General features: G+C 38.4%; 1 protein-coding gene across 2 annotated transcripts in view; it reads right to left on the bottom strand.

The window, feature by feature from the left end:
• The window catches only part of MTHFD1L (methylenetetrahydrofolate dehydrogenase (NADP+ dependent) 1 like), a 145,406-nt gene that overhangs the window by 105,733 nt on the left and 21,001 nt on the right, over positions 1-18,672 (bottom strand). The window contains exons 10-15 of one of the 2 annotated variants that reach the window (XM_030945820.1): positions 14,642-14,815; positions 6,775-6,911; positions 5,499-5,545; positions 4,533-4,640; positions 3,564-3,638; positions 2,117-2,219 (exon numbers count right to left, since the gene is read on the bottom strand). In XM_030945820.1, the coding sequence (XP_030801680.1) occupies positions 2,117-2,219; positions 3,564-3,638; positions 4,533-4,640; positions 5,499-5,545; positions 6,775-6,911; positions 14,642-14,815 (644 nt within the window). Of the gene's footprint in view, positions 1-2,116; positions 2,220-3,563; positions 3,639-4,532; positions 4,641-5,498; positions 5,546-6,001; positions 6,192-6,774; positions 6,912-14,641; positions 14,816-18,672 lie in introns of those variants that run through there. The other variant, XM_030945821.1, reaches the window with a different exon arrangement.

Below are 18,672 nucleotides of genomic sequence, written 5' to 3' on the forward strand. Positions count from 1 at the left end.
TTTTTCCCTCTGCTCAGTCTTTAGGCCCCTAATTTCTTCAGGAATCCCATTTAAAGGATGGTGCAACACAGATTTGGCCAACTCATTTTGGTTTCTATATATACACAGTCATACTCTAAAATACTACACTGCTGGCAGGAATTGCAGAACAGAGCCTGCTACATGGAAGCTGTAGCCTTGCACCAAGCTGTGGTACCATATGGCACAATGAAGCCATATGGCAAGCTGATCTCTCCAGCACAGACTTCTCCCTTCTCTTCCTTGGAAGCTCAGTCTCACAACACCTAAGCAGATCTAAATGTCTTCCCTGTCTACACAGGCACTCCTAAGGGCAGGAACTTACCTTCCCACCAGCCTGGACAGCCAGTGAGGTGATTTTTTATCTGCACCTTCCTTGTGAAATCATGTGACCTAAACACCCTTACTATGAAATTGTAACTGCTCCTGCAACTCCTGGTCACTGAGATATACTTATTGTGGTCACTGTGACCAATTGTCACTGTGGTCACTCACTCTCCAAGAAGATTCCAACAGCTGCACTAAGTAGTAATAAAATGAGAAATAACTGGTTTTGCCATAAAAACAAATTTTTCTTCTCCAAATCTTCCCTCTTCCTTTACCCAAAGTAAAGCTTTCACTAAGGTTTAGGTTCAAACAAGTGTTAGGTTTAATGTATCCACTTCCTTATCCTCTAGAGATATAAACTGAATCTGACTATCAGGGAAAGACAAAGAAGGGGGAAGCTTTCCCACTTTTTGGTATATTGTATGTTTTCAAGTTAGTGTAAGCTGACCATGAACTGAAAGTTTGTGATACTTCTATGGAAACAGGTCCTGACCAAAATTAATTTTCAGAAGATGTGATAGCTTAGCTCTTTTCCCCTACAAATTCCCTGGTATGTAACAAGCTTCACAGACATATGGACTGCAGAAACAGTCCTAAATAAAACATTCTCCAAGTTATCTAAACCATTCCTAAATCCAGGGTTTTTTTTCCTAAAATGTTTAAGGTATGTACATCATATAGAGCTGTGTGGAATAGAAATTTCACTAACATCGTTTGAGATTAATTAAATAACTCCTTTGAGGTTAACAGCTGTTGAGCAATGTTGCCTTCTCCCAAGCCCATGCTGATAAAAAAGGGGAGTCATATTACACTAAACATTTATATTACTTCTTTATCCTAATACAGGTCTCTTGCAGACACACTGTGTGACTAATAAAAAACATCTTACGCCACATCCCCTGAACTGTCTTGAGAAAAATATCCCAAGCCTGAGATGACATGCACACAAAGAGTACACCAAAGCATGGCCAAGACTCCTCCCTTCTCAATAGATTCACCCTTTTTTCTAAGCATCACAATACATTCCATTTAACAGTGATAACTTCAGTGTTTGAGAACTAAGAAAGAAAATAAAATCCAGTGGTATTTAGCTCAAAACTTTATGCAGAGTTTATTTCCCTAAAGAAGAAAAAGATAGGTATAGAAATTGAGGTAAACACTGAAATTTGACCCAGCACTAGAACTGGAAAAAGCAGAGGGGAGCTGTCTAAGGGTATCAGAGTGGGTATCAGTTTGCTTGGCAACAGCACCACATCTTTCATCTCTTTTTTTAAATGAAGCAAACAATTCAAGAGACTTCAAAAATCAGAAAAACACATAATCCCTTAAGCCTGTTAAGTCTCTTGAGCTACCCAGGCTGCTGAGCTTGGGAGGATGAGGGACCAAAATCAAGAAGGATAAATACAAATAATCTAGAATCATAACAGACACAGTTAAGAAAAGAATGGCTAAGATTTGCAAAATGCACAGAAAAGACACTTTCAAATGTCTGGAGAGGTATTACCTAATGTGAGAGGGACTGGGGATGTCTTTAAACTGTCAAAGAAACCTATCCTTGAGAATTTTAGCAGTCTCTTGAGTTATTGCAGATACTGGACCAAATTTAGAGCACATGCTGCACCTGCATTTGTTATGAACCCCCAATTCCCACTTGCAAATTGGTTCCTCTTGCTGTCAGAGCAGAAACAGCTCTGTTTCAGGTGAAATTAAGCAAATTAGGAGATAAGTTATGATGAAGTCCAAGATAAAGTGAGGCTTTCTGACTACATACCTCTTTGCCATGTTATGGTGGATGGGTCAATATCAAGGCGCACAAATTTGCTGATCTCCTCTTCTGTTAAAGTCTTAGGATCAGTCTTGTTTATTCCCAGCCTCTACACACAAAAAGTTCAAGAAGTGCAATGAAATGGCTCATTTGTTTCAAATGGTGTAGCTGCTCTGGTTTATCAACCCCACATATGTAAGTGAGGTGTTTCAATCTTAGTAATCCTGTTTTGAGAAAAATGCAACCTGATCCCACAGTGATTTCTTTACAACTGACATCTTGTTAGATAAAAGGAATCATTACACTGAGAATAATTCACAGCAAAATAATTCAATTATATTGGAAATTATGATTCATGTATTTGAATGTTATAAAGCCAAACTTTTATTTACTCAGTCGCAGCTCATGCGCAGAGAAAAATCCATTTCAAATATAGAGATAGTTGGTATGTCATGAATAAAACAAACACCCCCCCTCTTTCCCTAACCTGTTTTCTGTAACAGTGTAAACAAGAACAAACTTAAAATATCCCAAAATTCCAATAGAGCAATCTCTGAGCCTGACTCTGCCTCATAGTCAAGCAGGTATCAGCCTCATTTTAGTTGACTGACAGTCAACTGAGCAGCACAAAAGCTTAAAATGTTACGAGGCTTCTTTTACCCCCCACCAAAACAGAAGCTGTCACTACCTCCATCCTTCTTTCCACCCCCAAATTCCAGGTGTGCACTAGGCAGCTGCCCACCGCCTTCCCATGACTAAAACACGGTCAGTCAGGACTCAGAAGCCAACAACAAACATGGAACTGGCCACAGAAGAACTGGAGCTGTCCTTAGGGGTCATATCTGAGAGGTTCATATTCTCTTTCTCCTACACTAGTGGGCTGTGTTCCTCTCTAGGTTTTTATCAGAATGGCACTCTCAAATCCAGACATGTTGAACACACATAAATCACACAGGAAGCTCTTCTGGAAGCATTCAGGGAGCAAGATGGGATGCAAAAACACACTGAGCATACAAATGTACCCCTTGAAGGAGCACTGTCAAACTGACATCAATAAAACCCCAGAAGTATATGCTATATTAGACTTTCAAAATCAGAAAATATTGCAAAACCAAAGAATGTGAGCTTTCAAATGTGACTGTACCATAATTGGAAAAGTATTTTAAAAATTCCAACTTTAATATTTCATCAGAAAAGACACAGCATTTAAAAACATTACTGGTTTATTTCAGGAGAAAAGAATAGCAAAAATGCTAGTTATAAAAATAATATCAGACCCAGATCCCATTACTCCAAGGATGATGCTTTCAGAAAAAAAGTCTAGACTTTATATATTTATGAGGGTTTATACAAACTCAGTCCCATACATCAAATAATTTTAAACAAGTTGCGTAAGAGAATACATTTCATGAAGAGACACCATAATAGAGGGGAGACTGAGTGAACAACTTACTCTCAGACGGGCAAGCTGAATAGGAGAAAATCCTCTCACGCCATTAACCACCGGAACCAGCCTGTTATACAAAGACTAGAAAAACCACACAAGAAGTTGAAGGGAAAAGTTACAAAAAGCTAATGCTTTTCTAATTTATTCCACCTAATTTCAGTAAGAACTTCCTAACCACATAAGTTGTGGACTTCTGATTAGAGACTTGAAAAACGATTCTGAGAAGGCAGCAGGCTTCTGAGCCATGTCTATGATGTAACAGTCTAAAATCCAATTGCCAGAAATCATTGGTTTTCTCTGTTTCAGCAAAAAAATTATATATTAATTTTGAAACTGGGAACCTTTTAAAATTTTAATCAAGATCCAAAGTATTTAAACTAGAATTATAATTTCCAAACTGGCCTAAAAATACATTGACCTAAATGTACATTGTGTACAAATGTACCAAGCAAAGGGTACAACCCTGCTCAGTTTTAATGCTGCAGACAACAAGATCTTCCCCCTCCCCTTTAAAGCTCTAAGTTAAGATTTGCTTAAGGTCACAATATACTTAGCAGAGGGACAATGATCTAGTTTATTTTCCCCATAACTCCTTCTTCTTAAGGTACATCACACCCAACCACACATCAGAAATAACAATTTGTAACTTTGAAATGAGTCTTCAAATTATTGAAAAGAATAGGATTTAAGGTAGAGAAAACATGCTTTATTACACTATTTAGTACAGTCAGAAATAGTTGTCAATGTTCTGGGCACGGGATCCTTATCTTAAAGACTACGTTATGATAGCTCTTTGCCAGAAAAATACATTGTATATGGAAAATTTCCCAGCAGAACATAAAATGGCTTCAGCAACACTTACTGTTCACATACTGAAAATATAAAATGATAAACAACATGTTTTTCTCTGAAATGCAGTTTATTGAAAAACTGAAAATAAAAAATATCATCTGGATAGGAGAAAATAATTCTCACCTTATCAGATTGAGTATTCTCATGCAAGATCCTAGCATCAATAGCAGCAGCCAGCAAATTATTTGCAGCAGTTATAGCATGAATATCTCCAGTCAAATGAAGATTGAACTAGAAGGGGGAAACAACAGGATCTTTTTGTAAGAAAATATCTAATTCAATTCACTAAGACAAATTAGCAGCACAAATCATTGCTATCTCCTTGAGACTGCAGCTCTGATTAGTCAGCTGTCAGGATAGGCTAAAGAATTCCAGGTGAAAATACACTGGGACATATGAAGGACTTGTTTTCATCTGAGTATATGGTAAACTACTCTAAGTGTAGCCAAAGAAACCAAGAACATCATTCTTTGCTAAATGATTCAAAAATAAGAAGCCAAGAGTTAAAGTTGCACATCATAAATGTGGAATCAGTTTGGCATTACTACCCACTAAGTGGCCTGGAGCAGAAGTGTGCATTACTGCTGAATGTGCCCCAGAGCACAGCTTGCATCCTGGCTTTGGGGCCATAGGCCAGCTTTCTGTCAGCTGCAGGAGAACAGCCCCATACCTCACAGGCATGAAATTTGCTGATACGAAATTTGACAAACAAAGTTTTGTGAAAACTCTGAAATGAGCATCTCAAATTAAGACTTGTGTTACAAGGTGCTGTATTTTTTACGTGTCTGACAGAAGGAGTTGGAAGGTCAGTTTTAATGGCACTTCAGGGCTGACATTAGGACTCTGCTTGGACCAGCTGTGCATGGTCAAGGTGGTTCCTCACCAGTTCTAGCCACAGAGAGGTTTTGCTGAGCTCTAAATCAGACTCCCTTGGGGTGAAACAGCCACACATTTCCAAACAAGCACTGTGAATGTCACAGAATCATTACGGCGGGAAAAAACCTCAAAGACCATCAAGTCAATCTTCAGCCATGAATACCACCATGCCCACTAAGCCATCTCACAGACTGCAGGCTGAGACTGTCTCACCTCCTCCATGGGGATCACTTGAGCATATCCACCTCCAGCTGCTCCACCTGCACAGGGAAGCACACGGTCACATCAGTTTTGGAACAAAACAACCATCTTTAAGCACACTAAGTGAAACACACATCAATGATGACACATTTTTGGCCTTTTGATTTCTATAGAAGATCAGTAATGCACCCAAATAAACATGATTTCCTTAATCTTGATGGCTTTTTTTTTTCAGCAGTTAGCAAAAAGGGAATTCTTGCTCTGAAATGAAAATCTACATGTGATGGGTGGTGCAGGCTCTGGCTACGTAAATCTGCTCCTGCCCAGATTTAGGACACAGTCATGCACGTGCAGCTGCTGGGTGGAAAGACAAAGCAGTCACAAGCAAGCACTGCTTCTGAATGAAACCTTCACACCCTTGCCTGGGCACTCCTTCCCCTCTACCTCTCATGGTACAGGCAAAGAAATTTGCTGTTGCCTACACACAAGTTGAGTGGAGGGATTAAAGCACTCACACGCACCAGTCTTAGCTGAGAAGCACCAAGCACCAGGAGCCTTCCAGCTGAAACCAAACTTGCTAACTTAAACTTCAGCAAAGCAAAGCAGAGCAGATGGGGAGTGCTTGCCCAGTTAGGCACCAATTTCAGCTGAGAAATGGCAAAAAAGAGATTGCATTACTTCCTATCATTGGGATTGAAGATGGGCTTGAAATCTGGCTGGGTCTTACCTGGCCCTCAGGCTCTTACAGGGTTTCTAGGCAAAAAGGCAGCAGCCCACGATTAGAGGTGACAGCTCAGGAGAACAGAGAGAAGAGGTTCAGACCTAGCCAAACATGTGCTGCTGACAGAACTGAACCACAACTGCTAAATTCCTTGTATTGCTTGTGAGTATCCAATGTGGACCCTTTCTCAAGAAGTAATTAGACAGTAACATTTAGAAATGTATTTAAAGAGTCCCCGAGTAGAAGGGTGGCTGGAAGGATGTGTACTCGCACAAAATTCCTCATGGCTAATTACATCCCTCTGCCTTTCATTATGTTTAGGCTTTATCTGCATTATCAGTACATGTTAGGTGCAGGAACATGGGTATGAACCTTGCACAGGAAGTCATGTGCAAGAAACCTTAATCTATTAGTTACATACATATTAAAAAATTGAATATGCTACTACTGGGACAATCCACTGAGTGAAGCAATTAAGAAAGTAAAACAGAAGAAATAAATTCAAGGCAGAAAAGCAGTATTTCCTTTTAATTTGAAAGAGGTCACAGTTCTGCAAATATTATGTACCTTTCACTCCAAAAGTAGGTCCTTGAGAAGGTTGTCTCAGACAAGCAAAGGAATTAATGTTAAGGTGTGCAGTAAGTGCCTGAACGAGACCAACAGTGACAGTGCTTTTCCCCTCTCCTAGGGGTGTAGGCGTTATTCTAGCAAAACAAGAAAAAAGATTAATCAAATTCTTTGCTGATGTCAGCCTGGCTAAGGATATCAGAACTTAGAGCTTTTGATTTCAATGAAGAATATTTGTACAGCAAATTTCAATAAGATTACTTTATCTTCACAAAAATACTGCCACAATGTTAGCCCCTAGCTCAAGCTGGAATGCTAATATACATATGTCTTCTATTTAAGCAATTTACTATGATAGCAGAAAAAGAGAAGATTATTTTGGCAAAAGTTCTGAAAAGAATATATTGAATTTAGACATTTTTATTACAGCACAAAAGTCTCACCAGTTTCATTAACAAACCATCCATCACGATACTCTAAGCATGTATTAATATTTTTCTGCAGTAATGCATGAGATCTTTTATTCCCACTGTTCAAACTCTGAATGAAATAATAGAATATTTTAAGTTAAATAACCAATACTTTTGTTTGTAGAACTGAGCTATGCCTCTCCAGCTTCCATGTCACCATAACCCTCAACAATGACAGACCAACTGCTTTTTAATTAAAACAGGACACAAAATCCACTATATTCAATTGAACGTGATTCATTATACACTTCTGTTTCAGAGATTTCAGGGCAATAGGGGACAACGACTAGCATAGTCCATACAAAAGCTCAAAAGCCTCATGCTACAGCTCCCATATTTAGACCATGACTGAAACAGGACAGAATTTTAAAAATACCTTCAAACCCAAATCAGAGACTCTAACCTCCACTCTATTCTTGTCCCTAGAGAAGACTCTATTCTTGCCCCTTTAGTAAAGGGACAATGACAGCTGATTTTGCAAGTAGAAAACTTCATCAGCCTTCAGTGAACAAGAGACACCTCAGTTTAAATGATCCTCTCCCTACTTTCAACATCAGCACATTTGTTTATGATCCATCTTAAAAGTGTATGTGGTGCTAGGGTTTTTCTTCTCTTTCTGTTTTTCTTTCTTGATGTATGAACATATCTCATGGCTCCAAAATGCACTTCAATAATTCTTTTGAGGCAGCATTTCTTTTTCTGATTGGCAAAAGAAGAAAGCCCCAGTCCTTTTTCCATTCACACCACTCTCACACAAATCTTCCTTTTTGGCAAAGAGTAACCATTCATATCTTTGGTGCCTTTTCTACCTGCAGAGAAGTACTTTAGTGAAGCTGATGTTAAAAACCAGTGTTCATTCCCAAGGAACTACAAGCATGCACATGGATCCAGTCAAAGGGGAACCCTTATCTTGTGACCTTTTCAAAACTTGAGCTGAAACATCTAGCTCTAATTAGAAACACTTCCTTCCCCAACTAGTAATTTTTCCAAGATATTCCTATCCTCAGATCACAATTCAAATGGCACAAAAACATTAGAGTAATTGTAAGAATCAGCTTAGTTCACAGACTGGCAAAAGCACTTCATCCCACAAAAGAAAATAGATGAAAAATGTTAAATTTTCATAAATCTATCTTTTACAGCATCATCAGATCCTTGGCTTTTACTTTAAAAAAGATGCCCTGGATAGATATATCTGGAAAAATGTGGGCAGTTTGGAAGCAAGTCAAATCAACATCTTTATATTGTTCTAGGGGAAAAAAAATTCAGAAATGTAGTCTTTTAGCTAAAGTTTCAGTGAAATCAATGGGGTTAAGCACATCTATAAGAGATTCCCTGAATTTTTCACTTTGAACTACTCTTATGTGACCACAGGCCACTTATTTGGGCACTTGGTCTTAGCAATTTTCACCCACATTTTATAACATTGTGTTCACCAATCATCAGATTCTAAAACATCATCAGTAACTTACTATTCATTATCCTTGAGTATTTAATTATCCTAGAATGGCACTTCTTTGACTTAAAAAAGAATTCACAGAACTCTAGCAAAGTATCTATGTAGAGCCAAGAAAAAGGTGAGCGATTTAGAGCATATCCTTTATTTCAAAAGCAGTTTTGGTCCCTGTTGTTTTTTTATCCATACTAGTCCTTCTTATTTCCTTCTGATCTACTGCAGGAGCACAGAAGGCTACTTCATTTCTTTTACTTTCAAGTTTGCAGTTCCTAGAAGAAAGGATACTTTTAATCTCTACATTATCAGGACAGGGAGCCCTCAGGGTTTTACTGTTGCCTCACAGATAGCTTCCTTTTTCCCCACCACTCTCTTTCTCACCTCCTTTTTGTCCCAGGATCCTTACTTTTGTACAAATGTGTTTCTTTCAGAGCACCACAGCCAGGTTAACTCACTTTTACTACCAGTTTCACCTTCTGACTACTGTTCTAACACTGGTTTCCCCAAACCCATTCAAGTAATTCTTAGCATGACTTCTCCTTACCCCTTGTTCTCCCCTACTATCTCATTCACTTTTGTCTATTGTCCTAATCTCATTTACTTGATCCTCTTATTCCTGTGCATTAAAACCAGATTTAAAGCATATATGAGTAATCCTGAGGCATTACTGTCTTAAAATCTTAAGGTAACAACTCATGAAGCAATCAATTATTTAAAAATAATAACAACAAAACAAAAAAAAAAAACCAATAATGAAATACCCAAAAGAAAAGTATTTTACTATGAAAGAGACACCTGTAATTGCTTACTGGAAGTTAGTAGTAAAGAACTTTCCAAAAACTCAGTGCACACAGTGGCTGCACTACTAACAGAAAAAATTGCATTTGCAGGGCATCCTGTTGGTGGCTGCCTCTAATTTTGAGCATCAGGCATATGAAGTTCACACTCAAGAGAATTCAGAGACACTATCCCTAGTTATTTACTTGGTTTCAGCTCAAAATGTGGCAGGTGGCTGATCTGGCATGCACAGCAACACAAGGACTCTTCACAACTCTTATGGAAACAGTAAAATCAAAGATGCAGCCTTCATCCAGCAAAGGAAATGAAATTGCAATTGACAAATGCAGAACCAGAATACATGTTGGTAGCATAAAGAATAATATCTCCTTGTCACAGAAGAAAACAACACACAGTCAAGTGTCATGTTACTAAAATGCTCTCATATCTTGACTGGCCTATTCTAACATGACACTGTAATATGAACCAGAAAGCACTGAGAGTTTTCTGTGAGATAGACCTTTTTCCAAAAATCAAAAAGAGAAACACACCACTACTCTTTCATTAAACTGGCAGGAAACATCAAGAGCTAAACAGTTATTTATTAGTTTCAACAGTTACCAAAATCTCAGCTTTAAACATTAGTTTAAAGAAAAAGAAAAGAAAGCACCTGAAATTAAAAGAAAATTCTATTGCAATAATTTTCCTTTGAAAGCTTATTTTAAATATCTTCCTTTTTGTACCTGCTCTGCTTTGATTGGGGTTTATAAATGAAATAATCCACTTAATCTGTTTTGTGGACATTGAGCTGTTTTTGCTGGCTACACTACTGAGCCTATACTCTTGTAGCTTAGGTCACTTGCTCACATGGGTATAAAATTACAGCTGCCAATGGCTAACTTTAGCTCAATTGTGCAATGCTGTGCTTTAACCTTATGCAAATTATGGAAAAACCTCCTTTAAAATGCAATAAATTTTAATGAATTTCAAGAGACTTTAACAGCCATTTGCATTATTCTTCAAATTTCTTTAGTATGTTTTCAATCAAAACACAGAAACCCCACAATAATTTTCTGCCTTAAACTTTGCCACCTACTAAGCAGTCATCAGCTCCTTGGCAAAGCAAGTTTTCCATAACATTGGAAAGCCTTCTCTCTTTATGTATATCAAAACAAAGATAAGAATATGCAGACTTTTTGTTTGTTTGTTATACATCACATTAGCTTACAGCAGAGCTGTTTCTGTGGGAAAGCTACACGAGGTCTCCCAAAGAGAAAATAAACAAACAGGGAGACATACACTGCACCAGCTGTAACCTCCTCACAGCTACACCAGCCACTGCAACTCCAGCAAGAACTTTACTGCATATGTGACAATTCTCTTTCAAACTTCCTACATTCAGCTCATAGGTATCAGCAGATTCAAAGATTTTAATGAGTTCATAATTCGTGTGATCCACATGGAAACCTGCAAAGCCAGGCTATGGAGGCCATGGGCAACTGAGTTCCCACCTATGTACGTCTCCCATCCTAGAGTACAATTGTCAGAGATGTATTTCTGAGCACAGAAGTGTTGCAACTGCTGTCACCCCATAGAGATGAAGTTATGACAATGTTGCAGTGGCATCCTAGGGTTGGGACTGGGGATTCCAAATACAAAAGCACAGAGGTCATTATGAAGCTAAAATGGCTGAACAAAGACAGGAATAGACTGAGGAATCCTCCACTACAAAGTCTTATAATCCACTACAGACTCATACAAGACAACCCCAATCAGGAGCTGTGTAACGACATGACCAATACACGACAACTGTCTCAACTATGACTTTACCTTGGACTGTCAGACAATTCAGGGCATCAACACAGGGGTATTTTTACCTCTTATCCTTCCCTGTATCTTTCCTCTAATTTTTATTTTCCTTTTTTCTTAGCTTTTAAGCACCTTGCAGCCCAAGGGACACAGTAAAAAGAAATACTTTTTTTTCCCTCCATTTTTACCTTACTGAAAAGGTAGTTCATCACAGAACAATCTATTACTGTTAGGAGAAAAGTACTGATTTTAAATTTTCCAGCATTCAAAATCCAACACACTTCTTGTTAAAAGCAGAATTGTATTTCATCATTTTCCCACTTTTTATTCTTCCTTGTCTTGCATTTTTGAAGTGAACAAGTTTCCAGAATTATCTGCTAAAAGCCACAACACTGGAGTATTTAGAAACAAGATACCGAAACATACACACACACAGACATAGATTCTAACAAACTGCAGCTGTAATTTCATATTGTGTCTGTGAATATGCCATCTACATGCTTGAATACATGATTAGGTTACCCTGAACACTAAACTTAGCTCCTAGGTCAAGCACAAGCTGCATTCATTTGCATGCTCTCAGCTGGCAATGGGTGGAGGCAGTTTGAGTTAACAGATCCTGTGACATACTATTTAGCAAACTAAAATCCTGTTTACAGGCAGGTGATGCCCAAGAACCAATTACTCCACGATAACTTGTGGCTCTGCTCCCACAGTGTCTTAACACGACCCCTAGAGCAAGCCAAACACAGACCAAGAAAAAAAAAAAGATAAAAGAATGGTCTCCATATAGAGGTAAATGGAATTTATGAAGAAATAAAGTCTTAATCTTATTTTTGGGTGTCATGATCTTTCATCAAACTGCATACAAAGTTTATAATACTTCAGCATACAAAGTTTATAATGGATGAGACAGCCATATTTGCTTGCATTTAGAAGGAACAAAAAAGACTTTGCAGTTAGAAACTTTTTAAAGGGCCCTAAACTATCCATAGAGATAAAAAGGTACATTTCAGTTGCATTTTCCTGCTCAGAACAAGAAGTTTGGTCTTTAGCATATCAGGAATAAACTAGACATGCATTTGCAGCAAATATTTATAAATTCCTAGATATTGTGAAACATTTAAATCTGAATGTGCAGTTAAAGGCACAAATGTTACTGGCTGCATCATGGATGGAGGTTGGAGGTTTTGCAGTTTCTTGAATACACACACACACACACACACTTTACACTCTTTTCACACACGAGAATTTCCCATCGTACGTTACAAATATTTCCACTAGAACCATAAGTATAAACATATATCTTAAATATTTCCTCTGAAGCACTGAAAATTTATTCTGAAGGCATACACTGCATCATTCTAAAAGAATTTTTAAGTATCTTTGGTTATTGTGAACAAACATAATAATCCAAATGGCAGGTTTTGGTTGACCTTGCCTTGGCAAGGGAGAGAATGAAGGCAAAGGAGGATACTATTTCACTACCCAGTTTCCACACTTCAGTGATACTTGATTTTCATTGCATTGAACACTTCCCCATCAGACAGAGTTCCCTGCTTTTCTTAAAATCATTGTCATCTGCTACAGCCATTTCAGCAAGGGAGAGCAGCTGAGAGCACATAAACACACATTATATGTATATTTTATATGTACTATATTTCAAAGTCAAGCTTTGAACTCTCTCAGAAGAGAATGTTCCCACTATTGTAGTGACCCTGCCCAGGCACTTCTCCTACAGCAGATGTGGCTTTGCACTAACCCCACAAGATGCAATGACTTCAGAGATATTACAAATAGCAACATATTGCATCACCAGCTTGGCTAGGTACCAAACCCAGTCCTTTCTTTCTGAAATACCATTCTGTACTGGTACATTTTATGTAAACTTAAAAGAGGATACAATTTTCTATTTTTGCCAGTTTTTTATATTGATGGTCACAACTTCTGCATTTCTTCCACAAGCAGATGCACTTCTTTCTGTGACAGCTGCTTGAGACACCTTCCTTGAAGGAGAATGGGAGACAAAGCAGCGTGAAGAAATGTAAGCACTGGTGCATGCAATCGGATACAACTAAAATCCACCTGAATGGGGCTCTGCAACTTGAGCTATCTTTGCACCTCCAGACACCTTCAAATAACCTCTTCTTCTGAGAGAGGTTTGTTGCTAGGGAAGCCTGGATTGGTCTGCAGCATGATGACCAACTGATGCTGTTGACATCATAAGCATGAAAATACATGGCAGCAACTTCAAACTCAGTCAAATGCTGAACCTGTTTTTGTTTCTCCAATGCCACAAGAAAACCCAAACCAAAATAAAACTATGCCAAAGGAAACCAAGCTCAACAAGCTATTATTTCCTTCTCTTAACTGCTTCAGCATCCTCCAGGAATATCTTTAACGCTGGATTTCTATCACATAGCTTTGAGGAAAGCCTCATATCTTGCCTGCCTCAGCTTTGTGACATTGAGTTAGACTACAACAGCTCCATCTCAGACAGTGCCAGAAATCCAGGTTGTTCCCACAGGAAGACAGTAAAGCAAAAAGTTTGAGAAACACCAGGAAAGGTGAGGAATCAGTAGGTCAAGGCAGTTAACAACAGCCTTCTCCTTCTGGATCAGCCAAACCTGCATTTTAAACCTGACTGGTTTTAGTTAAAAGGAAGCAACCAATAGATTAACTCAGAATATAAAGACATACTGCAATTTAAATATTAGTGAAAACTTTCACATGTTTGTTCACAAGTAGAAGTTTCTACTTAGTAAACCAGGTGAATGAAAAAGTTGTGTCACTGAATGCAAGAAAAACCTGAAGCTCTTCAGAAGAGAAGTACATAATTCCTGCTGAGCATTGAATTTGGTATAATCATGGGAAAAGCAAGCAGGATAAGCCTGCCTGGAGACATGTCTACATTTCAGAGAAAAAACATGTCTTTTTAAACTTTGTAATCTGTTCTTCAATAAAAAAAGTATTTATTGTTAATATCAGCAGATTAGCATCTAGCTTCTGTTAATGTTTGTTTATAAAGATCCACAATGCAAGCAGCCTTAAATATCCAAGTTAAACATTTAAAATTCTGATAAAACACTAAGAAAAACTCCACTCACCAACATTTCACAGAATCATAGAACAAATTACCTTTTATAAAATATACTTTAATTCAGTAATAAGAGTTTGGAAGAAAAGCTGTGTTACTTCAAAGAAGTTCAAAACCTGCTCACTGTCAGAAAAGAGCAACATACAGATGAAAACATTCAAGATTCTTATTTGTACAGAGTATAAAAAAGATGTAAGTTGCATGTTTATATTAATAAGAGTGGAAACAGCAGACATTAATGACATTACATAGCATTCTTACCCAGCAACTAGAACATATTTTCCATCTGGTTGATCCTTTAACCTTTCCAGCAGGGACAAACGTACTTTGGCTTTGGTTTGGCCATAGATCTCAATTTCATCTGTAAGCAATCCTATCTCCTTGGCAAGTACATCAACAGCTTTTGGACTCTGTGCTCGGGAAATCTCAATATCACTGGAAAAGAAAACAAATAGGAGCCAGGAGATTTCTCTCAGCTTAGGTGGTCGACAACAGAGCACAAAACAACAGCAAATAATCCAACAATGGAGTTATTGTAATGAGTTTTTTAATTCTCTCTCACATTTTATTAACCAAACCTAAATATTAACTAACACCTAATATAACATTGAAAATCACATACAGAGTTTGTTAATTGTTACAATTTCACAGAGAGCTCTTGTTTAATCAGATTCCAAACATTATGTAACGCTTTCATATCAAGCTAGAAACGAGTCTGCTGGATGCTGAAGCATGTCCCACTGGAATGGATGTTTCTGGATTTGTTTTTCCCTTTTGTTCTCCTCCCTCACAGCATATTTCAGCACATACAATTTACCAAAAAGTGCATGCATTCCTTGGCCAACAAACACATTTGCTAAACCCAAAGCTTGTGCATGCAGTGCCTTTCATCCGAGGGCAGTGCCAACATCGCTGCTCTCCACGAGGGCACCAAAGGAAACAAGGCATTTGAAGACCAACTCATGCACTTCTAAAACACAGCTAAACTAAGAATGGCCACAGAGCAGGAGTCTGTGACAGCGTTCACAAGGGTTTTCAGGTGAGGTGAGAGACAAGAACGTTGACTCCATGTTCAGAAGGCTTGATTTATTATTTTATGATATATATATATATTATCACTATACTAAAAAGAAAAGGAAGGAAAGGTTTCTTCAGAAGCTAGCTACGCTAAGAATAGAAAAGAAAGAATGATAACAAAGCAGCTCTCCCGGACTCTGTCCGAGAGAGCTCGGTCCTTGACTGGCCATTAACTATGAACATCCAAGATGGCCCAATCCAGACCGACCTGTTGCATTCCACAGCAGCAGATAAGCATTGTTTACATTCTGTTTCTGAGACCACAGCTTCTCAGAAGGAAAAATCCTAAAGAAAGGATTTTTCACAAAGAGATGTCTGCAACAGGAGTCTACAGCACAGAGCTCAGCCAAGACATCCACTGAGCTTACAAACTACCCCCAGCAAGGGTGAGCAGCAGCTGAGGCAAGCCACAGATTCCCTGAGGGAATGTGGCTGTAGGGAACACCATTGTATCTGCAATTCCTGACCTGGACAACCTGAGGTCTTTGGATTTAATATTCCATCATGGATTTTGCACTTGTGAGCTTGACCTAGTTGCCCATTATGTCCACATAAGCGTGTAGAAGCCGTAAGCTCCTGCAGCATGGAAGCCCAGGGGCTGGAACACTGGATGTGAAGAGTTGTCTCTTTGGGCTTCGAATTGCTCACATTACCACAAAAACAACTTTAAAGATTACTTTCAGCCTAACCAGGCTCAATTTCTTCCTGTAGTTTCAGCTGATCATGTTTTTAAGATAGAATCTGGCAGTGGCATGAATGCTCATGTCCTGAACTTTCGAACAATCTGCAAGACCTTAAATACACACCAGCGAACATAAAACTACAACCAGATCTCAACTCTGTGTGCGGACTTTGGCCATTCTGCATCCACCTGGCAAATGATCAGTCTGTGCCAACTTAATTGTTTGCAATTCTTTGAGAAAATCCTAAACTGGTTCCATTATTCATTTATAGTTCTCAGGTATCCCCCTTTTGCACCCTGCAGCAGGTAAGTGAAATCCAGAAACCACTCACCCAAAGAATGGCATATCCAGTACTACAGGACAAGGAGTTACTCAATCACAGCACTAACCTGGAACCTGCATCCTCTTTCACAGAAGGATATACCTTTGGCTTCTTATGTGTGACTTCAAACACAGCTAGCCATAAAAATTTAATGAGAACACAAGATGGAGTGGCTTACACACATCGCATTGCAAAGACCATCTGAAGTTTTCACTTACAACTTCCAATATATAAACAACTCAAGTCCCAGAAAACTCTTGCTAAGTTGGTGGCAGTGTGGTCCCTTAAAGATATAAGAAATTAAAATTTTCAGGGTAACTATTCTCCTTAAAATAATTGATGCATTTAGCAATTTAGGAGAAAGATGTAGACTAATACGACAACATTAGTTTGCATTTTTTTTCCTCCTACTAAATATATTTTCCCAAAACACAGAAAATTAAAGACTTGGTTACACCGGGACTTTAGAAGTCTATATTTGTTGCTGACTCTTTTAGTCTGAAAATATATTCCCTGTGTTGGAAATACCAGAATTATTCAAAATGTTATGTTATTCAGTATTGCTGGAGATGTGCAAAAGTGGTTCTTCTGCATGAATGAAAACTGTTAAGCAAGAAGTCCACCACTGACAATTGTAAGTGATAATTTACAAAATACAGAAAAATTCAAAAGACAGAGGAAGGCTCTACATCCACTCACCTGACATTTCTTTTTTACTGCATACTGTAAGAAAATTTTCCATTCCATTTCCAATATATTTGGAAATACTTCAACCCAGATCTCACAGAAATCAAAAAGCAGATGTTCTTAGTTTTAGTGCTTAAGCAGCTTTGCCTCACTTTCAATGAATACTCCATCTGTTTCCACACAACGTGGTGTATTACTGAAAGCTTACATTTTATTACAGGAAACTTTCCATCTGAAGGGATTTTTACATTTAAAAGAAAAAAGACAAAGCTATAGAGTTAGCAGATAAATGCAAGTCCTATTACTAATTATATAATAAATATTATACTATATATATAATATTATGTGTGTGTATATATATATATATACACACACACACCATTATTTATTAATTATGTAATTATTGATGTACTAAACACACAATGTCATAGAGAGGGTTGAGAATACCTTTTTGTGGAAGTTTTGTTTACCACCACCCTCATGACATCGCATACTTTATCTTTTAACTGTATAATTTAAGGATAGTTTTTTTAGGCTTCAATTCTAGAAACTGAATTCTAGAATTCCAGAAAAAGCTCAAGCATCTCTGCCTCCTTGTGTCCCTGGTTACAAGAGAAAATTCATTCTTTTGGAATCTCTGGTTTGAATTACATTTGTGTTCATTCCCATTAAACTGTTGTAAGAGACGGTGAAAAGCAAATCAAAATACAACATTTTGTCACAGCTTTCCAAAACGACACCAGCAGGATTCAGAATTACAGAATCACAGACTGGCTGGGGTTGGAAGGGACCTCTGGAAGTCATCTGGTCCAACCCCCCTGCTCATGCAGGGGCATCTAGAGCTGGTTAGTTGCCTATGTCCAGGTGGCTTCTGAATGTCTCCTAGGATGGATACTCCACAACCACCCTGCCAATCTGTGTCAATATCTGGCCACCCTCACAGTGAAGAAGTATTTCCTGATGTTCAAGTGGAGCTTCCTGGGTTTCAGTTTGTGCTCACTGCTGATGGTTCTGTTCCTGGGCTCCACTGAAAAGAGCCTGCCTCGTTCCTGATTGTGTTACTGTACATTGTATTCAGACACATTGATAAGATCCTCCTATCCTCCAGACTATGGAGTTCCAACTCTCTCAGACTTCTGAGGTATGAGGTTCCTTCAGCATCTGCAGAAGCAGGCGTATCAATAAGCACGAAAAAATGTTGACACTTTCCTCACTTTCAAGCCATTGGTTCCTCTCTCTGTCACCCAACACATAGCAAAGCACTTTAGCACAGTGAAGAGCTCAGACTGCTTTAAATATCAGAGATGTCAGCAATCATGCCAAGGCAGACCTGAAATCCCTGAGGCCCAGACATGGGCCTTGGGAAGTGAATGACAGGAGCTGATTGAAAAGATTCTGGCTATGAGAATAAGTATGCTTCCTGCTTTTCACACCCACACAGGAATTTAAAAGTCTAACGCAGAAGAAAGTACTTCTACTGAGGGAAGAAAATAAGTACAAACTCAAATGCCACTGAAATCACT

Source organism: Camarhynchus parvulus, chromosome 3 (assembly GCF_901933205.1).
Source record: "Camarhynchus parvulus chromosome 3, STF_HiC, whole genome shotgun sequence".
In the NCBI taxonomy this organism is placed as follows: Eukaryota; Metazoa; Chordata; class Aves; order Passeriformes; family Thraupidae; genus Camarhynchus; species Camarhynchus parvulus.